The sequence below is a fragment of the Pristis pectinata genome, chromosome 19 (assembly GCF_009764475.1).
Source record: "Pristis pectinata isolate sPriPec2 chromosome 19, sPriPec2.1.pri, whole genome shotgun sequence".
In the NCBI taxonomy this organism is placed as follows: domain Eukaryota; kingdom Metazoa; phylum Chordata; class Chondrichthyes; order Rhinopristiformes; family Pristidae; genus Pristis; species Pristis pectinata.
Window position 1 is genome coordinate 41795453 of NC_067423.1, and position 26315 is coordinate 41821767.

Consider the following 26315-nt stretch of genomic DNA (forward strand, 5'->3'; position numbering starts at 1 on the left):
GACTAGCTTTGTGTAAAAATATCTCTAGTAACCGATCCCTGGTGAATGAATCTTTAGAGTCAACCCTTAGGCATACTGTATGTATCTTTGGTATATTCCTTGGAGAAATCCAGCTTCAGCTGAACTCGTCACCTCTTGAGCTTTGAGTGTGGGAGAAGCAAGCTGGAAGCTATTTGATAACCACATTAAGCATGCTTGCAATTCTGAGCAGTGAGACCCTTCCTTGCCACTATATTTGGTCAGAACTAACAAAGTAGCACAGTGATTTTTATCAAGAGGGTACTTTAAAAAATCTGTGACGAATGTTAGGTGCAAGCAGTGACCCAAATTACTGCTGGGGTTAGAGGAGCAGCCTTCCATTGCACAGCCCAATGTCCAGGTGCCATTCAGTGCATGCTGCTCCTGCAACAGCCACTTCGTTGAGACAAGCTAAATGCGATAAAGTCCTGGATTGTTGCAGCCCTGGAAAAGAAAAGAAAGGTTGTTTCTTATTCCAGTACACTCTGGGTTATTTTTACCTTCCTCCCCTTGTCCTAGTGACTGGTAGAGGGTACAGTCATAGCTGGTAGTTACCCTGCAGGCAGCTGGCCACTGATGAGTGTACTTTGGCGATGGATCAGGATGTGGGATAGGTTGGGAAACTTCCTACCTCTGTGCTCCCACACGGAAGCATCGTCTCCTTTCTCAGACGGCACTCTGACCTGTTGGAACCACTGCTCTATTTTCACAGCTGTTAACTCGGAACTAGTTGTGGATTAATCTCCATGCCAGCGTGATTTGTGAGGAGTGTTTGGTGGGTAAACCACTGAATTTTCATGAGGATCCCTTCGGGGTCTTGTAATTGGAAGGGTGGTGGGTGAAATGAGGGGTAGGTGGGTAGATTCACAGCCAGGACTGTTTAGATTTTCCCTGAGGCCTGAGGGAGCATTTCTCTGTGGGCACAGTTACAAATGGCAGGAAGATAAAACCATAAAAAGGCTGAAGTTTTTTGGGCACTCAGTTATTCAAAGAAGTGTAAATCCATGGAGCTAATACAGCACAGATCGACTGGGGATGGGAAACTATAGTTATGAGAAGGGTTTGAGATTCTGGGATTACTTGTAGTTGACCAGGAAACCTCAAAGTTTGATAACTTTTAAATGTGTTTTTTATAACAAAGTTTTAACTGGGTACATTGGAAAAGAATATAGCGCTAATGTGGGGTTGCAGTCATCCTGTGAATTTTGTCAAAGGAAGCCATTAAATCACTTGTGTGCGATCTGCACATGAGAAATGGGCAATAATGCATCCAAACTTCGGCAGTTTCGTTTCGGGTCACTTCGGCGAACTTCGGAGCAGCTAAGTGGTTTTTTTCTCTCTCTAATTGTGAATAGTGGGGCAAGACTGCGCAGGTGTGTGACGTAAGCGGGTAGCATGCGAGCAGTTTAAAAAGAAAACTGCCATATCCAGCGGGCAGCGTTCGGAGCGGGCAGCGGAGTGAGAGGGAGCAGAGTGATTGGGCTTTGGCTCAACGGGCTTCGGCTAGAACAGGTAAGAGGCGAGATTTATAGAGCGGGGGTAAGTTACTAGTAGCATTAGACAGTGCCATAGCAATATGCATCTGGGATTGGTTTTATGTTTGGAGTGCCAGATGTGGGGACCCTGGGAGACTACCAGCCTCCCCGATGACTACATCTGTGCAAAGTGCATTGAGATGCAGCTCCTCAGGGATCACGTTAGGGACCTGGACCTGCAGCTCGATGACCTTTGGCTGATTAGGGAGAGTGAGGAGGAGATAGACAGAAGCTATAAAGAATTTGTAGAGAGTACCTCTGTGGCGGTTCCCCTCAAAAATTGGTATCTCATTTTAGATTATGTTGGAGAGGATGACCTGACACAGGAAGACCACGGCAAACGGGACTTTGGCACTGCGCCTGGTGCTGTGGTCCAGCAGGCAAAGAGAAATGCAGTGGTTATTGGGGATTCTATAGTGAGGGGAACAGATAAGAGATTGTGCGAACCCAACAACAATACCCAGATGGTGTGTTGCCTCCCTGGTGCCAGGGTACGGGATGTCTCAGACCAGGTCCAGAATATTCTGAGGGGAGAGGGTGGTCAGCCAGAAGTCTTGGTACATGTAGGTACCAATGACATAGGTAGAAAAAGAGAGGAGGTCCTGAAGGAAGATTACAAGGAGCTAGGAAGAAGGTTGAGAAGCAGGACCTCCAGGGTAGTAATCTCAGGATTACTACCTGTGCCACGTGCTAATGAAAGAAAGAATAGCAGGATCAGACAAATGAATGCGTGGCTGAGTAACTGGTGCAGGGGGCAGGGCTTCAAATTCTTGGATCATTGGGACCTTTTTTGGGAGAGGTATGACCTATTCACAAAGGCTGGGTTAAACCTGAACTCCAAGGGGTCCAATATCCTGGTGGGAATGTTTAATATAGCTGTTGGGGAGGGTTTAAACTAATTTAGCAGGGGGAAGGAAACCAGAATGTTAGGATAGAGGAAGAGGTATATAGGAACAAATCCAAGATAGTGCAGTGAAGATGGTAAGAAAGACAGGCAGGTGAAAAGACAGGATAATTTCCTGAACAATAGAAATACAGGGAAATTGGCAGCAGATACTGGTCTAAATGTACTATATTTAAATGCACGTAGCATTAGGAATAAAGTGGATGACCTAGTGGCACAGTGACGGATGTGATTGGGAACTGAATGTCCAGGGGTACACAGTATATAGGAAAGATAGGCGGGTAGGCAGAGGGGGTGGTGTGGCCCTGATGGTTAGTAATGATATAAAATCAATAGAAAGAAGGGACATAAGGTCAGAAGGAGTGGAATCCTTATGGGTGGAGCTAAGAAATGGCAAGGGTAAAAGGACAATAATAGCAGTTATATATAGGCCCCCTAACAGCAGCCGGGATGTGGACTATAAGTTACAGTTAGAAATAGAAAAAGCGTGTCAGAGAGACAATGTCAAGATAATTATGGGGGATTTTAACATGAAGGTGGATTGGGAAAGCCAGGAAGGCAGTGGATCTCAGGAGAGTTGAGTTTGTGGAATGTCTACGGGATGGCTTTTTGGAGCAACTTGTTGATGAGCCCACCAGGGGATCGGCTGTTTTGGATTGGGTGCTGTGTAACGAACCGGAGGTGATTAGGGAGCTAAAGGTAAAGGAACCATTAGGAAATAGTGATCACAATATGATTGAGTTCAGTTTCAAATTTGAAAAGGAGAAGCTGATATCAGGTGTATTGATATTCCAGTGGAACAAAGGAAATTACAGTGGCATGAGAGAGGAACCGGCCCAAATTGATTGGAAAAGTAGGCTAGTTAGAGGGACAACAGAGAGAAATGGATGGAATTTCTACAAGAAATAGGGAAAATGCAGGATAGATATATTCCAAGAAAACTTCTGAATGGGAAAAATGGCACAAATGTGGATAATGACAGAGGTTAAGGCTAAAATAAAAGCAAAAGGGAGGGCATTACAAGGAAGCAAAAATTAGTGGGAAAACAGAAGACTGGGAAACTTTTAAAAACTTACAGAAAGAAACTAAGCAGGTCATTAGGAAAGAAAAGATGAATTATGAAAGGAAGTTGACAGATAACATTCAAAAGGATACTGAGTTTTTTTTTAAGTATATGAAGAGTAGAAGAGAGACACGGGTTGATAATAGGACCAATTGAGAACGGTGCAGGAGAGATTATAATGGATAACAAAGAGATGGCAGAGGAACTAAATGAGTATTTTGCATCGGTCTTCACTGTGGAGGACATCAGCAATATACCTGATAGTCAGGGGGCTTAGGGGATAGAACTGAGTTTAGTCAAGATTACTGGAGAGAAGGTGCTCGGGAAGCTAAATGGACTAAAGACAGATAAGTCTCCCGGACTGGATGAAGTGCACCCTCGGGTTCTGAAGGAGGTGGCTTTAGAGATTGCGGAGGCATTGGTGATAATTTTGCAGGAATCAATAGACTCCGGCATGGTTCTGGAGGACTGGAAGGTCGCAAATGTAGTTCTGCTGTATAAGAAAGGTGGGAGGCAGCATAAAGGAAATTACAGACCTATTAGTCTGACATCGGTGGTGGGAAAGTTATTGGAATCAATCTTCAAGGATGAGGTTATGGAATACCTAGAGGTGCAAGGCAAGATAGGTCCAAGCCAGCATGGTTTCATGAAGGGAAGATCCTGCCCGACTAACCTTATTGGAGTTTTTTGAGGAAATCTCAGGTAGGGTGGATAAGGGAGATGTTGTGGATGTTGTGTATTTAGACTTTCAAAAGGCCTTCGACAAGGTGCTGCACAAGAGGCTGATTAATAAGATGAGAGCTCATGGAATTACAGGTAGGATATTAGAATGGGTGGAGCATTGGCTGGTAGGCAGAAAGCAAAGGGTGGGAATAAAGGGATCCTGTTCTGGTTGGCTGCCGGTTACCAGTGGTGTTCCGCAGGGGTCGGTGTTGGGGCCGCTTCTTTTTACATTGTACGTCAATGATTTGGATTATGGAGTAAATGGTTTTGTGGCTAAGTTTACAGACGACACCAAGGTAGGTGGAGGAGTAGGGAGTATTGAAGAAACAGGAAGGTTGCAGAGAGACTTAGATAGTTTAGGAGAAGGGGCAAAGAAATGGCAGATGAGATTCAATGTTGAGAAATGTGCGGTTGTACACTTTGGAAAAAGAAATAAACGGGCAGATTATTATCTAGATGGGGAGAAAATTCAAAGTACAGAAGTGCAAAGGGACTTGGGGGTACTCGTGCAGGATACCCTTAAGGTTAACCACCAGGTCAGATCGGCGGTTAAAAAAAAGCAAATGCTATGTTGGCATTCATTGAGAGGTATAACGTATAAAAGTAAGGAAGTGTTGATGAGGCTTTATGGGGCATTGGTGAGGCCTCATTTGGAATACTGTGTGCCCCTTATCTTAGGAAGGATGTGCTGATGTTGGAGAGGGTTCAGAAAAGATATACGAGGATGATTCCTGGAATGAAAGGGCTTACTTATGATGAGCGTTTGGCAGCTCTTGGACTGTACTCACTGGTGTACAGAAGAATGAGAGGGGACCTCACAGAAACATTTTGAATGTTGAAAGGACTGGACAGAGTAGATGAGGCTAAGCTGTTTCCCTTGGTGGTGAGTCCAGGACTAGAGGGCACAGAATTAGAGGGTACCCATTTACAACAGAAATGATGAGAAATTTCTTTAGCCAGAGGGTAGTGAAATTATGGAATTCTTTGCCACATACAGCTGTGGAGGCCTGATCATTGGGGGCATTTAAGGAGGAGATTGATAGGTATCTAATTAGTCAAGGTATCAAGGGATATGGGGATAAGGCTGGAAATTGCGGCTAGATAGGAATAGTTTTAGTTTAGCTCATGGAGCAGACTCGATGGGCCGAATGGCCTACTTCTGCTCCTTTGTCTTGTGATCAAGGATTGTTGGAGCAACACGACACATGTTATGGGAAACATGGACAAACCTTTGTGGGAAGAGTGCTGGGAAGTGGTGTTAGTATTGGACTGCGTTTACAAAGCCAGCATGCTCACCGTGGTCAGGATGTCCACTTACTTGGCCATTGCACAAGGCCAAAAGCCCCAACTATCCACATCACCACCAGCTCCACAGAGCTGAGAATGACAGAGAGTAGGAAATCGACACCAAGACCTTTCCTATCTGGCTCAGCACTTGGGGACATTGGATCTTGCTCACCTGTCAGAAGTCTGAAAGGTACATGTGCCCGGCAGAATGGAGGCTTCAGATTTGGGTCTCACACGATGGTCGGGCCGGCTTATCCACAATCTGTTGTCCATCTCCACACTCGGCAGATCGGAATCACACAGACTGGGGAAAGCAGAAAAGCTTTTCAATAGTTTGATTCAATTCAGCAAGAGCTAAAAAGAGCTGGCATATGTTACTAACAATAAACTCATACTCCCTTCAGACCTTTAAGGTCAATTGCATATGAAGGTGAATGTCATTCTACATTAGGTGACAGTACCAGAGGATTCTATCACATCAAGTAGCAGCAGCAAGACATGTACATTTTCCCACCTGTGATTCAGATGAAAACCCATTCATTTTGATGAGTTTTTGGTGATGCAATCAGAAAAATGAGCCTGCAGTGTTTATAATTTTAAGAGTTCAGAATCAATTCCAAGTTGTCACTAATTCTATGGCTTGTTTATTTTGTATATTCAATGATATTTCTATAGCAGAAGAAACAGACAGTTCTTGTATTGCCTGAGTAGGTAATGTGTCACTACTGTCTGAAGGTTGGGCCCTAACATTTAGAATTCATTTATTAGAACCCAACAGTATATGTAATTATAACGTGTTGTATATTTATTTGCTGCAAGGCCTTCAACAGCAAGAGTCTACAAATGGTCCTCTCCTATTAAGTATGTAACCCTACAAGTAGAATATGAGGAAAAGGCTTTGAGTTGTCTCACTACAGATATATGAACTCTCCAAATGTCTGAGCCACAAAACATCTCCAAATCCTGGTCCCTTTGCTGAGATGGTAGTTTTATAGTCCTCATCATTCTTCCACTTTTCTCCTGCCTTCTTCTATTCGCATTTACCTGTGAACTCTTCCCCTGCCATCAGTTGGCCAGTTAACACCGTGGCACTGAGTTATTTCCTCACTGTTCCTCAGATGGAGTGATCCAGAGCTCCTTCCCAATCTCCAGATTATTATTTTGCTATTATTTCCACTTTGGCTTTCTGCAAAATCCCCTCAGAAGCCTCCAGGCTTTTGAAGCTGTTATTTTTGGCATGAAGTTTAGTGTACCATGAAGACTTGTGTCCAGGGTACTGCTACCTCTAAGAACATTTGTTAGTCATACAGGTGCAACATTAAGGACCCTGCCAAAGAACTGCCAGTTTAATTCCTCCCTTGATACTCAGAACCAAAACGTTCTCATTTGGTTTACATCGTATGGTACTGAGCAGTGGGGAAACCCTCTGATCTCGGAGACGTAAGGACTCAAACCAGGAAAGTTCCACAAAACATGAAAGAAGAACGTTAACAGAAACAGTTCCAGACCCTTGATTTGTTGATGTGGCATCTCGTATCATCCAGGTTGAGTTCAGCGGTACTGACCAACTTTGATTCACAAAGACCATTCAACATAAAATTCCTATTCCAGTTTAAAGAGAGAATAACACAAAATCAATCACACAACAGAAACAATTAAAACGGTTGTGCCTGCATTGACCTGAGCATGGACAGGAGGGAGAAAGCACAGAGTAAAGGACAGTTTCAAACTGGAGGTAATTAGCAGCCATCCTCGGGTCTGCAATTTTGCATGTTGACCGTAATTCCAAAACGGGTACATGACGCGACCTTTGAAATGTATTGAACTATGACAGAAGAAGCTTTGTTCCCCAGTCACTAACTCCATTCCTCTCAGTAGGACCTCTGAACCAGTCTGTTGTCAGACTTTGTGTCATAGTTAAGGCCGACGTGAGTTCTAACCGTATGTATCTTTAAAACTACGTATTTCCACCTCTGTAACATCATCCAACTGCCACAAGCATCTGTCCTAAAATCTTCTTAAATGGTTCAGTGTCATATTTGTTTGATAACATTCATCTGCTGCATGTGGAAAAACTTTCCATACCAAGGACACGTTAAAATACTAATTAAGATAAGATTTATTTATTAGTCACATGTACATCAAAACACACAGTGAAATGCACCTTTTTGCGTAGTGTTCTGGGGGGGCAGCCCGCAAGTGTCACCATGCTTCTGGCGCCAACATAGCATACCCACAACTTCCTAACCCGTACGTCTTTTGGGAATGTGGGAGGAAACCCACGCAGACACAGGGAGAACGTACAAACTCCTTACAGACAGCAGCCGGAACTGAACCCGGGTCGCTGGCGCTGTAAAGCGTTACGCTAACCGCTACACTACCGTGCCTGCCCTGTTGCCGAAGTAGATGGCAGTAGCAGACTTCAGGTGCATGTGGAGCACCAGGTGAGATGTTGAGACAAGTAACAGGTGAAATTTGATGCAGAGAGTTGGAAGGAAGCTGGAGGAGAGGCAATGGGCCACAGCGTGTGCTCAGCAGTGAGTGACCCACATCTGCCATTGATCACCAAAGAGAGTCTGTACTTACCCAGTGAGGTTCACCAGGTGGGACTTGTGTTTTGGAGCTGGCTGAATCATTTGTGGCAATGTCCTGCGCGGTGACAGGGTCTTTGTGATGCCATGGGATCAGGTGGCAGGGTGAGGCAGGATTGGGGTGGGGTGTGGCTGTGGGTAGCACAACAATCCCACCCTCAAAAACAGATGAACAAAACCCCTGGCACCAGACTGAGCTAGGTCCCCTCTAGTGCTTTCAGAAACATGCAAGAATGATTAAAGCTATTATAAACTTCCAAACCTACACTGAAAACATTTAAAAAGATCCTTAAAAAATTTTGAATATTTATATTTTCATCTGTCCCTCATTGCCATTCCTCTGCACTGAGGTTACTGAGGAACTACTGCCCTCTCTCTGAGGAGTTCAAGCTCAGATAGTATTTGTAAGGAAAATGACAAGCTGACGTCATTACTTCAAGACAGCACATTTCACTGTTCCCATAATTAAATGTTTTCCTGTAAAACGCCGGCCAATATACACTAAGTGGTACAGTTTCAAGGGCTGTGGGAACAGAGGGATGTGCATGTTCAGGCACCTAACCTTTGGGAAAATGGTTTACAAACAAAGGCGCTGTCAAAATGAAAGTAGTTCTGCTAAACATTTATAAATCACCAGTTAAGCCTCAATGTTTTAATTCATTTCAATGATGTAGGCATCACTGGCAGGGCCAGCATTTATTGCCCATATCTACAGCCCCTTCTTGACCCAGTCGCTGTGGTGAAGGTTCACCAACAGCGCTGTTGGGCAGACAGTTCCAGGTCTCGAACCCACTGAAGAGGAAAGAACAGTGCTCTCTTTCCAATCAGGTTGACATGTCCTGGAGAGGAACTTGCAAGTAGGGGCATTCCTGGGCAGCTCCTTGTCCTTCGAGATGATCAAGGTTGTGGGTTTGGAAGTGCTGACAAACAACTTGTGATTTGCTGCTATGTCTGTTGTAGATGGTGCTCAATGCCAACAAAGTGTATCAAACGGAGGGAGTGAACGTGCAGAGTGCCGGTCCAGTGGCCTGAGCATTGTCGCGTCGGCACTCACCGGGCAAGTGTTTCATCCATCTCCCGACTGGTGCTGAGTAGATGCAGCAACTTGATGCAGGGTACCTGACTTGTTCTTACATCCACTGTATCCAGTTTCCGGTTAATGCAGCTGGTGGAGGACTGGGTGATGGTAATGCCATTTAGTGTCAATGGAAGTGGTTCAACTTTCTCTTATTGGAGATAGTCACTGCCTGATACCAGTGTAAGGTGGATTTTACTTGTCAATAATCAGTCCATTCTGGAATGTTGCCCAGGTCTTGCTGAATGCAGGCAAAGGCTGCTGCATTTTCTGAGCAGTTGCAAATAGAATTGAATATTGTGTGATCATCAATGTATACCCCTACTACTTAATGGAGCACTTGGGAGACCAAACAACTACAGCGCTCAGTGTGGAGATGGGACCTCGTCTCCACAAGCACTGTGTGGCAGTCACTCCCAGTAATATTTTATGGAAAATCGGTGAGGACAAGCAGGCTCATCCCTGGTTTCCTCACCAGCTGTGTGGATCTAGTCTGGCAGCTTGGCCCTTCAAGACTTGCCGGCGATGGAGCTACCACTGGCCACTTGTGGTGAAGGATGTTGACGTCCCTCACCATCCTGTTCCCTTTCTCCTCTCAATGCGTTCTTCAAGTGGTGCTCAGTATTGATTTTGTCAAACATGGGAGGATAGGTGATGGTAATCAGCAGCAAGCTCCCTTGACCATATTTGATTTGATTACATGAGACAATCCATAGCTGAGGGCTCCCAGTGCCATTTCCTCCCTGCTGTGTACCACTGAGTCTTCAGTTCCAGTGGGTTTACACTGCTGGTGGGACAGGGCTTGAAGGTGGAGAATGGGGATGTTGGTACAAAGTATGATTCAGATCGGTTACATCAGTGATGCTTGTCCAGTTCAGTAATTGGTTTATTATTGTCACCTGTACTGAGATATAATGGAAAAACTTGGATTTACATGCCACCCATATAGATCATTTCAAGACTCAAGTACATCGAGGTAGTACAAGGGCAAAGCAAAACAATACAGAATAAAGTGTTAGTTACAGAGCGAGTGCAGTGCAGGCAGACAATAAGGTGCAAGGTCATGATGAGGTAGATTGTGAGGTCTTATCATACCAGGGAACCGTTCAATAGTCTTACGACAGCGGGACAGAAGCTGTCCTTGAGCCTGGTGGTACGTGCTTTCAGGCTTTTGTATCTTCTGCCCAATGGGAGGGGGGAGAAGAGAGAATGTCTGGGGTGGGTGGGCTCTTTGATTATGTTGGCTGCTTTCCTGAGGCAGCGAGAAGTGAGGGTCACCTCTCTCAAATTACATACCAGTTACCTGGTGTTTGAGAAGAAGATTCTGCAAAGCCGACTGGGCTGGGAATGCCTTTGCTATGCCCACATCTGGCCAATGTCAGGTCATATCAGTGTTAGCCAATTGAAACTCATTTTCCACACCATTTCAGAGGCCAGTTAAGGGTCACATATAGGCCAGACCATCAGGTTTCCTTCCAGATGAAGGATCTCGACCCAAAAGGTCGACTGTTCATTTGCCTCCACAGATGCTGCCCGACCCGCTGAGTTCCTCCAGCTTTTTGTCTGTTGCTCCAGGTTCTGACATCTGCCGTCTCCTGCTTCTCCACCAGGTTTTTCTTCCCCAAGGACACCAGTGAATCTGATGTGTTTTCACACAAGCGGGTAATTTTATGGTCACAAACACTGATACCAGCTTTTTCTTTTCAATTCCAGATGATCTAACAAACTGTATTTAATTTGCCAGCTCCCACAGCAGTGCTTGAACTGATATTTCAAGATGGTTAGTCCAGTTGTGGTACTGCCCTTCCATTGGAGTATGGAAAGTGCAGTTGTGGCCACTGCACATCAGTAGGGGGGCGAAGAGGTGCAGTGAAGATGTTCAGACAGAGAACATTTTAATTATGTGGAGAAACTGGAGAAGATGGCACTGTTCTCTGTAAACTACAGAAGATGAAGAGGAGACGTTATAGAGATCTTAGAATAAGTAAAGAGAAAGTACTGTTAGTGGTGGACGGGTCACAAACCAAAGGATAATAGTTCAATAAACCAGAAAGAACTTGAGAAGCATTTTATTTCCATAGTAAGTTGTTATGATCTGAAAGGGTAGTGAGGATAGATTTTACAATAACTTTCAAAACAAAACTAGATATTTCTTGAAAAGGAAAATTTTGCAAAGTTATGGAGAGAAATCATGGTAGTGTAGCGACTCACCGCACCGGCATCGAACCAGCTCCCGACATCGCGAACGTCGTCGGGAGGCCCCAACCCAAGATGGCGCGAGTCCCTCCTTCTTCCCCATCGTCGGGCTAGGAAAGCCCGCGCGTGGGAAGGTCAGGTGACCCGCACGTGACATCAGCACGGGAACGGTAGCGCAGGAAGTTTTGGGACATTAAAGGCGCACCGCACCCCTGTCGTTCATTCGACTTCTGATTTTGAACCAGCGACTCTGTGTCTTCATTTCGTAGTGTAGCTAGCCGCTACAGTAGCATTAATTGCATTGACACAGGCACGATGGGGTGAATAGAACATAGAACAGTACTGCACAGGAACAGGCCCTTAGGCTCATGATGTTGTGCTGAACTAATTAAACTAGTAATTAAGCACCTAACTAAACTAGTCCCTTCTGCCTACACAATGTTCATATCCCTCCATTCTCTGCACATGAATGTGCCTGTCCAAGTGCCTCTTAAACACTCCTATCATATTTACCTCCATTACGATCCCTGCCAGTGCATTCCAGATGTGTGTGTGTGTGTGAGAGAGAGAGAGAGCGAGAGAGAGAGAGAAGGAAGGGGGAGGGGGGGGGGAGAGAGAGAATAAAACTTGCCCCGCACGTCTCCTTTTGAACGTTTTCCCTCTCACCCTAAATGCATTTCCTCTGGTATTAGACATTACAATCCTGGGAGAAAGATACCAGCTGTCTATGCCTCACATAACCTTACAGACCTCTATCAGGTCTCCCCTCAGCCTCCCCCACTCCGAAGAAAACAACCCAGGTTTGTCCAACCTCTCCTTATAGCTCATGCCCTCTAATCCAGGCAGCATCCTGGTGAACCTCTTCTGCACCCTCTCTGAAGCCTCCACATCCTTCCTGTAATGGGGCAACCAGAATATTTGAATGGAAAACAGCAGTGAGAGAAATTGAATACAAGGTGCTACACATGGGATAAAACCAGGCAGAAGAAGGGCTCATAAATGGCATTTGAAATGCGGTTCACCACCACATTACAGCAGTTTGGGCAATGTAAATTTACCCTTACGGACTTCATGAATCAATACCAAAATATTTGAGATACCGATTAAAAATTCACTCTTATGGAATTTATGTGAGAAAAAAAATAACTAAGTTAACACAAAATGCAAAAGAAACAAATGTCAATTTTTGTCAAGTTTCCCGGCTGGCCTTCTCGTGTCTCTCCTGTTAACCACAAGTGGAAACAGGTTGTCAAGAGGGGTCCCTGCTGAAGCTCAGTGTGGCGTGCAGCGGGGGTGCAGAATGCACACAGACATTCTGTGCCAGGTCGGAACTCGGGAAGGGAGCACTCTCCCATCCACTTCAACGGAGAGTGACAGAAGGGATGGACGAGAGCAGGTATTAGATAATCATCTAATTGTTTCACTTGTTTTTCCAGTTTTTTAAATTTCTAAATGGTTGAAAGATTTTGAAACACTTGAGTTTTGGACAGCACTGATGGTTCCGGCTGAGCCAAGCATTGAGTCATAGAGTCACAGAGCACAGAAATAGGCCCTTGAGCCCACCATATCCACACCAACCTTGCTGCCCCTCTGCATTAATGCCTTTTGCTCATATCCTCTATGCCCTGCCTATTTAAGTGCCTGTCTAAATCCCTCTTAAACATAGTAATTGTATCTGATCCCACCAACTCCTCTGGCAGCGCATTCCAGTTAGTAGCCACTGTGTGTGTGTGTGTGTGTGTGTGTGTGTGTTTGGGGGGGGGGTGGGGGGCGGGAAAGAAACTTGCCCCTCTAGAGCCTCCCACCTCTTACCTTAAAGCTGTGCCCTCTTGTGTTTGATAGCCCTACTATGGGGAAAAGAGACTTTGGCCATCTACCCTATCCTATGCCTCTCATAATCCTGTGCAGTTCTATGAGATTACCTCCAGCCTCCGTCACTCCAGGGAAAACAAGCCCAGCCTGTCCAGTCTCTCCCCATCACTGAAGTCCTCCAATCCAGGCAACATGCTGGTGAACCTCCTTTGCACTCCAGTGTGACAAAGCTGTCTTTTTCACCTTTTTGTGTAGCTTAGGACCACTCTCCCGTCCATGTGAGCCCATAACACTGATGAAGACCTTGCTGAGACACTGTGCCTTGCCTCAGGGGGCACACCTCGCTCCCAGCTGTGAGTTGCAGCTGTCTGGACTGTAAAGCATCAGTTTGTGCAGTGAGAGCCAGAGTGGCAAGTCACTGAGCTCAAATTCTGGATTAATGTAAATAGAGGAAGCGGCAGGAAAATATAGTATGAACATAACTTCAAAATGAATTGTGACTGTAACAAAAAGATCAGCCAATCACCACTGCCAGCTCACTGGATCTGCTGGACCACCGTCATTTCACTGGATCTCCTGGATCACTATGCTAGTGACCGCTGCCACACCACTGGCCCCCTGGATCACTGTGCTAGTGACCACTGCCGCACCACAGGACCCTGGACCACTGCCACATCACTGGTCTCCAGGAAGAGGTAACTTAACTTCAGGAAATGCTCATTTCCTACTTTAACTCTCAAGACCTTTGCAGGGTTCCTTTGTCACAGACACCATTGGCAAATGAATACCCATTAATTCAGATGCTTCAGTTTTTATCACGACAGCTACAACAGGAACTTATAATTAAATAACGAACACGAAGCAAAGGAAGAGAAAAGGCAGCTGATCAAATACCTGAACCTGAAGTCATGAAGCAGGTGTCGGCCCACTAAATAGTCTTCATAGGTTTTCGCCAATTGTTTCTTCAGATCCTTAAGGGTGTTACTGTACCCATTAAAAATGTGGTCAGCAAATAGCAACTTCCCTCTGATATACATCTGTTGGCAACAAGGAAAGTATTCACGAGTCAGTCAATATTCACCCATTCGGCCCCAGTGATTGTCAGCTTGGAACACACCTTTACCGTGAGCTGAATGAAATGACTACACAGTATTCCTTAATTTCCCAAATTTCTCCACAGTTGCAAGGCACAAACCAAAGGAGACGGGGAGAAAAGGTGGGAACACAGCTTGGTTGCTGTATATTGCGTGGTACATCAAGTCTCTGAGATGTGTTGGCTCCGATCTGTTGGCTTTCAATTTGGGTACTACACAGGATTTCCTTCTGTTTTAAAGGCAAGGAGTGCAAGCTGTTACTTAATGCAACAGCCATTTAACTGGAGTAAATATATGTACATAAATAGGTATTTTGTTTTAGTCTGGGCAGCTCAAGAAACTGACACAGCAATTCCTGATCCATCACACCCATGAATTTGCATTTTAAGCATTAATGCTCCATAAGAAATTATTTTTTATATTTGTAAATTATTTTTTTTAAATCCCAGCCTTGAATATAGTTAATGACTCAGAATCCACAGCTCTCTGGGGGAAAAAGAATTCCAAAGATTGACAACCGTCCAAGAGAAGAAATTCCTCCTTGTTTAAGTCCGAGGTAGTTGCCCCTTATTTTGAGAGAAAGCCCCCTGGTTCTGGACTCCCTCACTGGGGGAACATACTCCAATTTCCATTTTCTGAATTCCAGACAGTACGAGTCCATTCTGCTCACTCAATAACCTCCTCATCTCAGGAAATATTCTACTGGACCTCTGCACAATACTCCAGCATATAGAGACAGGATCAGTAAAACACATTTCCTCCTGTTTGTTATGCATGAATCACACACAAAAAAAGTGTTCTGCATGTCCTGAGATGTTTGCATCCACTTCTGGCGGATGTCCCACCCTTTGGGAAATTGCACCCAGCACTTCCTGCCTCGATTCGCCCAGTGCGGGTATCCGTTTCCCTGTTGACACCATCAATGCGCACTGCTCACGCTTCTGACTTGCCAGCAAAGCCTGGATGGAAAGGTTGTGATCTGCGGCATTCATTCCTCACTCACAGCAGGTCAGCAAACACCCGGGATTTAAAGGTGCCTAGCAGGAGTGCCGATTTTATCCCCCGTAATGGTTCCCATGTGCTGCCTCACTGTAGAGAAACAGCAGTGAGAAGGATGGCAACCCCTGTGCCCCTCAGTGCAAGATCTGTGACCCCGAAGCCTGTTGTTGTAGACCCACACCTCAAGGATTGCAGCAGTTCAAGAAGGCAGCTCACCACCACCTTCTAGAGGGCAGCTAGGGATGGGCAATTAAATACTTGCTCAGCCGGTGAAGCCCACATCCCTTGAATGAATATGTTTTTTAAAACAAAACTGTTTACTCCACAGGGATTGAGCATGCCACTCTATAATGTGGGAATCCCATCACACATAACCCCTACCTCCATTTCCCCTTCTCCCCACCTCTCTGTTCTCCGTCATCTCGATGACAAGCTCTGCAAGCAACTGCAGTCTGTGAAGGAGTAACTTGGGCTCTATCTCAAGTAAACAGGAGCTGAGTACGATCACGATTTCTTCAGATATAGGTGTCCCCACGTTGTGACTTCGTCGGTGATTCCGGATTTGGTGTGAGGACAAGATGCAGCCTTCAATTCCCTGGCCGAGTGTCGTCTCAGCAAAGCCCCGCACAGTTGCAACCTGACAAAATCCTCCTTGCAATAAAGGCCAACGTTCCATTTACCTTTAAAGTTATTCTTTATGCCAACCTTCTGTGTTTCTTGTGCATTCTCACACTTTATAACCCTGATGCAGGGTCCTGACCCAAAACTGACCATCCCGCTGCCTCCACAGATGCTGCCTGACACACTGAGTTCCTCCACCAGTTTCTTTTTGTTCTAGATCCCAGTATCTGCAGTCTCCCTTGTGTCTCACTCTTTGTAAATACTGCTCTGCCTTTCTAGTCTTCCTGCAAAGCAGCTGACCTTCCATTTCCCTTCACTATACTCCATCTCTTTGCCCATTCATTTAACTCCCCTGCATCTCTGCAGATTCTTTTGCCGAGAAATTGGATTGCTCCCATTTTTGGCGTGCCACATCACAGCTCCATGTAACCCTAACATCTTCTTGGGTCTCCCACAAAAGAATGGTGAAATTGGTTAGAAAGATGTTTGAAGCAGCATTAGAGTGAGAAACGAGCACCAAAGCAGGACCTGCACAATTCATGTCACAGAGTGAAAGAAGAGTCATAGATACAGCACAGAGACAGGCCCTTTGGCCCATCAAGTCCTCACTGACCATCAACCACACATTAACACTAATCCTACTCTGATCCCATTTTATTCTCCCCACGTTCCCATCAACTCCTCCCAGATTCTACCACCAACACCTACACACTAGGTGCAATTTACAGCGGCCAATTAACCCACCAAACCGCACATCTTTGGGATGTGAGAGGAAACATGAGTACTCAGGGGAAGCAGATGTGGTCACAGGGAGAACATGTAAACTCCACACAGGCAGCACCCAAAGTCAGGATCGAACCTGTGTCTCTGGTGCCACTGTGCTGCCCCTGGAGGGAACCCCCCCCCCCCCCCCCCAGTTTCACCCATCTCCTGACATCCCGTGCTTCGGCTGAAATAGAGTAAAGGCACAGTCCACACAGTAACTGGACAAACAGCAACAGACTCTTTGACTGCCATGGAGGCGACAGAGGCTTGGGGAGAGGGAGAGACCTTGCACCTTCTCTCAAAGGGTCACATAAGTCCTGGCTGACAAGATACCTGCCGGGAGGAAGGTCCTAAGGGTTCAGAATCGATATTAGGCCCGCCATAAGTAGACTATGATGCTGGAAGTTTGACATAAAAGATGATACTGGAAATACTCAGCAGGTCAGGCAGCATCTGTGGGGAGAGAAAAACAGGTAATGGTTCAGGTCAATAATCTTCCATCAGGACAAAGATTCACTCATTATGTTGTATTCAGTGCAGGTGGACCCTCAAAGCAGGACGGATCCCTCAAATCGTCTGGGCTTTCCCAACTGATTGTGGGTGCAGTGCGTTGGTGTTAAGGATTGTAGTTTGCGGAAGATTATTTGGTTTGCTTTGGAGACTGCGATTAGCAGGGACCTTATTTGGGAGGGCAGTGCTGTAAAATCCCTGCCTCCTATGCTCAGGGTGGTGAGTTTACACGTTCTCCCTGTGACCACATTCGCTTCCCGCGAGTACTCCCATTTCCTCTCACATCCCAAAGACGTGCGGGTTGGTAGGGACATCCCCTGGGTAGCCGCTGCCTTCCTCCTGCTGGTTCCATGGCCCTCAGGCACCAGGTCTCCTTGCTCCTCTTCCTCTGGCCCCGGCTGCGGTCTCCGGTCTCTAGTGTCCAACGTTGAGCAGACAGGGATGAGGTCTCCACATCTGCACGCTGAGCCCTGCAGGACCGATGCAGGCTACGGAATCTCAACCACGGCACAATGTGGCATTTTCTGCGGCTCTTGTATCTGCATTCGGCTGCTGTGGTTGGAGAGCCTGCCGGAGTGGGGAACTGGGGGAAGAGAGGGTAGCCCTCGTCTCCCACTGGGCAATGCCAGTCGCTGAAGATGCCCAGCAGCACAGCCTCCCTCAGGATACAAGGAGTCACGCCTGCCTCCCTAGAAGCTGGCACTCAACACGAGGATGTTGTTCATGTGATGTTCCAGCCACCTGTGCATTGAGAGTGTGGACACCTATCCTGTTCACTAAGAAGTCCGGCTGCTGCTTTCCGTGAGAATCCAGCAATGTCGGCAGAGATGCCACCTGTTCCTTGGTGAAATTAAGCTGGATGAATTCATTAATAGTAAAGAGAAAGAGGATTCAGTGTTGATGCTTGAAGTCCAGTGAGGTGCCTGAGGGACCTCTCTGAGGAAGAAGGAAGTTGGAAGACACCACGGAGAACTGCTGTTGCTGCTTGGAAAGATCCTGTGTGAGGGAGCTGAAAGTCAACCTGACCTGTATGGAGAAAGCAGCCCAGGGACATGAGCGTGCTTGAAGTTCGTCCCACAAGAAGTCGCAGATCTCAGTGGTGACAGCCCGTTTGAGCCTTTAAGTACATTGTTGATCAGAGAGGATGAGGTGATCTGAAGACTCTGCAGGAGAAGGTCCGAGTACATCTTCATCTCCTGCCCTCTGGCCTGGAGTGGCTGGTCATGGCCATAATGACACCTCCAGTAACAGGTCCTGCCAATGGTGTCACCACTGAGGCACCCAGGGGAATGAGTATCTCAGCAGCCTAGCTCGTCAACTAGTGACCTGGGTTCAATCCTGACCTCGGGTGCTGTCTGCATGGAGTTTGCACGTTCCTTCCCCTGGGTGCTCCAGTTCCCTCCCGCATCCCAAAGATGTGCGGGTTGGTAGGTTAACTGGCCACTGTAAATTGCCCCTAGAGAGGGGCAGATCTGGGAGGAGTTGATGAGAATGTGGGGGGAATAAGAGATGGGGTTAATGTAAGATCAGTGTAACTGGGTGGTTGACGGTCAGTACGGACTCACTGGGCCGAATGGCCTGTTTCTGTGCTGTACATCTATGGTGGGCACCTCAATACCACCTCTCCCATTCTGGAGAGACTGATGAAGCACAGAAAGAGGCCAGCCAAAGCCTTGGTGTAGCCTTAATCTACTCATCCAATCTCTGCATACACACACCCAGAGAAGGCTGCTGTCTTCGGGAGTTTTACTTCTGCACTGGGGTCAGCGATGACTTCTCTCAGAATGTCGGCACCCGCACTCCCACTCTGGACTCTCCAACAGTGCCCTTGCACGTGCCTCAAAAGCCAGCTGTTCAAGGCCATTCGGGCCAAGGTGGTGCTGTCCTTATCAAATCGAGCTGTCCATCAGGACAGCTGCTGTTGCAACCACTCCACAGTTGTCAGGCCCAGAAAACCAACTTTGAAAGCTGTCACGAGAAGAGAAGCTCACGGGTGATATAATTCTGTGGCAATGCGCACAAAAAGTGCTGGAGGAACTCAGCAGGTCAGGCAGCATCCACGGAGAGAAATAAACAGTCGACCTTTCGGGCCGAGACCCTTCATCAGGACTGGAAAGGAACAGGGCAGAAGCCAGAATAAAATCAGTTTCCGTGGTCACATGTTTATGTTGATTAAAATTTCTATGGTGGTGGATTCCAAGCCTATAACTTCATTGAAATGTGCAGCACAAGTGAAGAGGAACGCCAGGGAAGGATGGAACGCGACACTGGTGCAAACGTCATTCTGTGGATCACCTTCAGTGTACGGACGGAACACTGGTCATATAGTGGAAGTGATCTTGCCCGCATTGTGTGTTAAATGGCAGCATGTCCAAGGTAATTCCCCTTCTACACCCATGTGATGCTTGTGCAAAGGAATCTTCATTACCAATGTACTTTAGGTACACCGCCTGAAAGTGTGAGGGAGGGACATGGCTACAAAATAAGAGGGTCAGTCGTTGAAAACTGAGGTGCGTAGGAATGTCTTCACTCAGAGGGTGGTGAATCTCAGGAATTCTCGGCCCCGAGGGCGGATCATTCAATTATACTTAAGGTGGAGGTAGAAAAATATTTGAAAGATCGAGGAATCGTGGGCCATGGGGAACTGGCACGGTGGGGGTAGTTGAGGCCAGTGCAGATCAGCCGCGCTCATGTCGACTGGCCAGTCAGGCCTGTGGTGCCGGTGACCTACTCCTGCTCCTATTTTCCTGTGTTCTTGTGGATGTGGTTTAGTTATCAGTTTCAGAAGGAAACAATAGATATTCAGGCAGAAAAGAGTTTCAGAGCCGCAGGGAAAAAGCTGGCACTAAGTTTGTTTTGCTGAGAACCAGGTAGGGATGAAGGAATGATTGACCCGTGCTGTAATTTCCAAACGTCGGATGGAAGAAGAGGAGTCAGCCACACCGTCCCTCAACAATGTTCTGCCGTTTAATCAAAGCGTGGCTGATCTGATTGTAACTTTGACTCCACCTTCCTGCCCGCCCACAGTGACCTTTCACCCCTTGGCTTATCAAGAACTTATCCACCTCTGCCTTAAAATATTCAAAGACTCTGCTTCTCTCACCCTTTGAAAAAGTGAATTTTAAAAACTCACGACCATTGGAGAAAAAAAATTTGCTTCGTCCGTCTTAAACGGACCGACTCTTATTTTTCAAAAGTGACCCCTCGTTCAGCATTCTCCCACGAGAAGAAACATCCTCCCCACACCTGCCCTGTCAGTACCTGTCAGGATCTTGTAACTTTCTGCCAAATCCACTCCCACTCTTCGAATCTCCTGCGGATACGGGCCAAGCTTGTCCAACCTTTCCCCGGCAGAGCTGCTGTTCCACAGCTCCGGAGATCCAGCTTTGGTTCTGACCTCCGGTACTGCCCGTGTGGGTTTCCTCTAGGTGCCGACTTTCTCCCACAGCCCAAAGACGTGCGAGTTGGGAGGTTGATAGGTCCTGTAAGTTGACCCTCAGTGTGTGGGTGAGTGGTATAATCTAGGGGAGTTGATGGGAGTGTGGGAAGAATAAAATGGGGTTGGTGTGGGATTAGTGTTAATGGACGTACAAGGACTCAGAGGGCTGAGGGATTGTTTCCGTGCAGGTTGACTCCATGACTCTATGACAACCCAGCCATTCCAGGTATTAGTCTATTAAACATATTCTGAACAGCTTCCAACACATTAACAGCTTCTTTAAGGAGACCAGGTCTGTATACAGTACTCAAGATGTAGTTTCACAATGCACTGCTATAACTCAAACATAACTGCCCTACTTTTGTATTCAATTCCCTTAGCAGTAATCTATAGGACTCTCTAACAATTCCATGATTCTAGATAAGCACAGAGATGCAAGATCCAAAGTGCAAAGAAGCTTCTTCATTGCATCAACTAGTTTATTGTTGGTGGTGCTTCTGTTTATTTTCACACAGGGACACTATTGGTTATTCTCTTGTGAAATTATTTATATTACAGGTCCTTCTGGAGCACCTGTCGACTTACTGAAGCATTAGGGAAAAGTCCATTCATTATAAATTGAGCACGGAAATAATATTATTGAACGTGTCCTGAGGTGGTGTAATCAGCAATGTTCAGTACTTCAAGGACACCAGATAACAATGTCTGTCACCACAGGTCAAATTACACGTGTATTGTTAGATCCCTTGCGCAAGTGTTTCTGCTGCCTTGAAGACAGCACGGTGATTTACCGCACGTCACAGAGGCTCTGAAGTTGGTCTTTGCCACACACACAGCAGCAATGGGTTTGAATGATTGCATAGTTGGATATGAAGTGTTGACAGTTTGCTGCCTGTGTTGAACAATCACCATGCCAGTGGTAAAGTAAGGAAAAGACATTTTTACGACATTATGGCTCAGCAATAAAGGACTTGAGGGGAGCCCTGCTGCTGTGGGAACTGATGTGTCCCAAAGCTGTGTGTGTGTTGATTCTTTGGGTCTTTTGTTCAGAGTAAGCCCCTGTTGCAACATCTGGCTGAGTAAGGACTGGGTTGGGACTTCCAGCCTGCCATTTAGGGAAGAGAAAGTCTATGTTCAATTTAAGCTAAAAATCATTATCAGGCACAATACAGGTCCTCCCTGGGTTATGGCAAGGTTCCATACCTTGGTACCTAAAAAAGGTAATGTGTCTTAACGACTACCGCCCAGTGGCTCTGATATCCACCATCATGAAGTGCTTCGAGAGGCTGGTCATGGCACACATCAACTCCAGCCTCCCAGACAACCTCGACCCACTGCAATGCGCCTACCACCGAAACGGGTCTACAGGAGACGTCATCTCCCTTGCTCTACACTCATCTCTGGAGCATCTGGACAGTAAAGGCACATACGTTAGACTATTGAATATTGACTACAGCTCCACCTTCAATACTATAATTCCAAGCAAACTCATCACCAAACTCCTAGACCTGGGACTCAACACCTCCCTTTGCAACTGGATCCTTGACTTCCTGACCAACAGACCACAATCCGTGAGGATAGGCAGCAACACCTCCGCCACGGTTATTCTCAACACTGGTGCCCCACAAGGCTGCGTCCTCAGCCCCCGACTCTACTCCCTATACACTCATGACTATGTGGCCAGATTCTGCTCTAACTCCATCTACAAGTCTGCAGATGATACACCGTATTGGGCCGTATCTCAAATATCGATGAGTTGGAGTACAGGAAGGAGAAGAGAGCCTAGTGACATGGTGACATGACAACATGTCCCCTTTGACCCTCACCAATTTTTATCGACGCTCCTATCCAGATGCATCAAGGCTTGATAAGGCAACTGCTCTGCCCGTGACTGCAAGAAACTGCAGGGAGTTGTGGACACAGCCCAGCACATCACGGAAACCAGCCTCCCCTCCATGGACTCTGTCTACACTTCTTGCTGCCTCAGTAAAGCAGCCAACATAATCAAAGACCCCACCCACCCTGGACACTCTCTCTTCTCCCCCCTCCCACGGGGCAGAAGATACAAAAGCCTGAGAGCACGTACCACCAGGCTCAAGGACAGCTTCTATCCCGCCGTTATAGGACTATTGAACAGTTCCCTGGTACGATAAGATGGACTCTTAACCTCACAGTCTACCTCGTTATGACCTTGCACCTTATTGTCTGCCTGCACTGCTCTTTCTCTGTAACTGTAACACTTTATTCTGCATTCTGTTACTGTTTTCCCTTGCACTACCTCAATGCACTGTTGTAAGGAATTGATCTGTACGACTGGTATGCAAGACAAGTTTTTCACTGTACCTCAGTACATGTGACAATAATAAACCAATTTACAATTTACCTGTGAATTGTTTGTAACCCAGACAGTTCACAAGTCCAAAATGCGGCCACGAACCCAGTTCCACCTGGCAGAAGATGCCTGCAGCCTTGCAGCAGCCACCAAATCCATCCAGCCCATCTCCCGAATGCTTGGGCCGTACATAAGTCGGGCGATCGTAGGCTGGCGAGGAGCAGTATGTTGCAGTGTGGCTGCGTCGTGAAGTAACGCACCAACTGAAGATTATTCCTAAGACAGTGTAGTGGCTTAAGTGACCCTGCTGGTGTGTAAGTGATTTAGGAAAGGGAGGATGGGGCGGGGTCTATGAGAACTTTCCCAGAATCAAACATCAGCTCATTGGCACATGCTGAGAGGCTTCTCACTGTGGATGCCTGGCTTGGAGTTCCTGTTGCTGAGGGCATGGACTGAAAGTCTTTGTCTCCTTCCCCTTCTTCCAGCCTCTCCTGCTCTCTCCAGTGTGTGTCTCCACCCTGCTGGTTCTCCCCTTGCTGCACCTTGCCAAGCAATGACTGTTCTCGTCTGAAGCACACAGCACACCCGTGCAAAGGGGGAAACTTTGACTGCCGATGACTGCAGAGCCACAGGGGTGTTGACAGCAAAACTTTATCTCAACAGATAAGATGTCTTTATTAGTCACATGTACGTGAAGCACACGGTGAAATGCATCTTTTGCGTAGGGTGTTCTGGGGGCAGCCCGCAAGTGTCGCCACGCTTCCGGCGCCAACATAGCATGCCCGCAACTTCCTAACCTGCACATCTTTGGAATGTGGGAGGAAACCGGAGCACCCGGAGGAAACCCACGCAGACACGGGGAGAACGTACAAACTCCTTACAGACAGCGGCCGGATTTGAACCCGGGTCGCTGGCTACACTACCGTCTGTGTGCCTCCAGCAGTCCCGTTGTGGTTTGGCACTAGGTTCCTGGTAGTGGGGTGGCGGTGACGTGGCTCAGCTGGTGAATCCGAAGCTCTGGGCAGAGGGTGTGACCACAGGATAACCCAGTTCCCCCTGGGGCAGTGTGGACCCTGAAACACGAGAGGCAGCTGGGACTGGCTAAAAATGAAGACGACATGGGAGCCACCAGGTCGTCTTTTGGTCCATCGCCAAGTGCCATTGAGAGGACATTAAGAGATATTTGTGTGTTGGGAATGAGCTGGTCGTGGAAACAGACGCGCCTGCACTTTGGGAAGCCCGCGCAGTCGTGGGCGGAAGGAGTAGCAGGTGGAGTGTGGCCATGTGCAGCAGAGAACGATCGGCAGGCTGTGACATGTGGCCCTACTACAACAGCTGCAGGCTGGAAAGCTGGGAGGGAGGGTGACCTTGACTTTCAACCAAGAGCAGTGCAGGCACACGTGTGAGAGCTTGTACGTGGGATCCTGTCTTGGGCACAACTCACGCTTCCGCAGGCACATCACTTTCTTCTTACCCATCCAGTTCCTTTCCAACTGTGGAGCATATGGGCTGCTCTGGGCTGGGAATACATGGGCTTTGCATTTGGTCTGATAAGATTTGAAACACGAAACCTGACTCGTGCGTGTTGGCATGGCAACAACAGAAACTGATTAAACTGATCTCTCCAGGACTTCCAGACTCAGTTTCGTGGTCTTAGACTTTGCCACAGCTCACCCGTCGGTGGATGCAGGTATAATGGTCACTTGTAGTAGACGAAACAGATGTGGAGCCAGGAGCAATGAAGTATCCATAACGAATGCAAGGAAAGCTTACCAAGTGAAGCTCTGCTGTGTTCATTAGCTGAAGTCGGCAAGTGATGCAGCAAGTTATGGCATAGGTGGAGGAATAAGCCTCGTGATGATGGTGGGCAAGAGAACCTGTCTCCTTCTCAATGCCCATGAGCAGTCGGTGTGATTATGTACAAGTCAGGATGGAAGCGCATGGAAAAGTGATTGGGATCAAGAAGTCCTGTCAGCTTGTACCAGGAGAGATCCTTTAGCCTAGTAATAGAACATGAGCCACAATTGGTGATACCAGACCCCAGTCAGCGATACCTACAATGGCAGCATCAAGGATGCCAGGATCAGGAACCCTTCTGTTGCAGTGCACCTTTACAATTAATTTCAGGAGGTCCAAGCAGAATGCCATTACAGTTGTTAATGCATACAGACACACACTCACTTAAATACACACGCTCACATTCGTGCAACCAAACAGCCTTTGTGCACAAGGATCGTCACACAATTATTTCCAGACATAACAACACTCATACTCATAAACATACATATATTCATAAACTTACTCACACAACCTCATGTAGATAGACTCAGAAGGAGACAAAGACAGCTTTACTGAACTGCTGTTCAGTTCTACCAACTATAATCTGATACATAACAGCAGGAGAAGGCCACTCGGCCCCTCAAGCCTAGTCCAGCGTTCAATAAAATCATGTCTGATCTAATTCTAACCTCAGCTTTACATTCCTGTCAACCTGGGTAAACCTTCATCCCAGTTTATCAACACTACAAACCACAACCTTAAAAAAGTATACAAAGAGTCTGCTTCCACCTCCCTTTGAGGAAGTGAGTTCCAAAGGCTCATGACCCTCTGTCAGAGAAAAGAAATTGCCTGGCTAATCTATTGAACATAATGTTTTTATATCAACTTTGTACTAAGGGAGTAAAAGGGCTACGTTAGGATGCTAATCATATTGTGCAGTACGAGGAGTGGTTCCGCCCAGTTCAACTCTCCGGGATTGTGCTGTTTTCTGACCTTTGCAAACCGCTGGAATTTTATTGCAGTTCTCTGTGTTAACTGCGCCTTACAAACCCAGTTCTGATTATTCCTGCACAGTACGGAAACACATGTGCAGGGTTGTCATTTGAAACTTGTTTTTCTCAGTAGGGAGCTGAGGCTGTGCTCGCGTACCAGCTGAACAACTGCCAAGCCCAGAAGAAAGAAGGTGGACTTCACATATGGCAGGAAGTTGTTACATTGACCACAGTAGCAGCTGGCTCTTAGGAACCAGCTGCATCACTGTGACCCTGTCTCCCCCACAAACCATTCTGCTTAAAATGAGATCCTGCTCCTATCAATAAATATAGTACTTACATAGAGCAGAGAGTGTGAGTGAGAGAGAGTTGAGGGGGAGGAAAGAGGTGGGTGAGATAGTCTTTACATTCAGATTTTACTCTGAATATATGATGTTAAGTGGCTGAATCCCAGTTTAATTTCCACTACCAACAGACTGGACTGTGTTAAAAGTAAGATGGATATGGACTAATCATATCATTTGTTTCCGAAATAATCGTAGTGATGTGGGTTGGAGAAGAATTTGCACTCGAGGTGCCA

At 46.7% G+C, this 26315-nt stretch overlaps 1 protein-coding gene across 1 annotated transcript in view; it reads right to left on the reverse strand.

Annotated features, from left to right (window-relative positions):
• The window catches only part of LOC127580523 (uncharacterized protein C3orf20-like), a 41740-nt gene continuing 15425 nt past the window's right edge, over window positions 1-26315 (reverse strand). Inside the window, exons 5-7 of the mRNA XM_052034112.1 lie at window positions 14099-14241; window positions 5703-5834; window positions 1-462 (exon numbers count right to left, since the gene is read on the reverse strand). Of these exons, the coding sequence (XP_051890072.1) occupies window positions 387-462; window positions 5703-5834; window positions 14099-14241 (351 nt within the window). The 3' untranslated portion in view covers window positions 1-386. The remainder of the gene's footprint in view (window positions 463-5702; window positions 5835-14098; window positions 14242-26315) is intronic.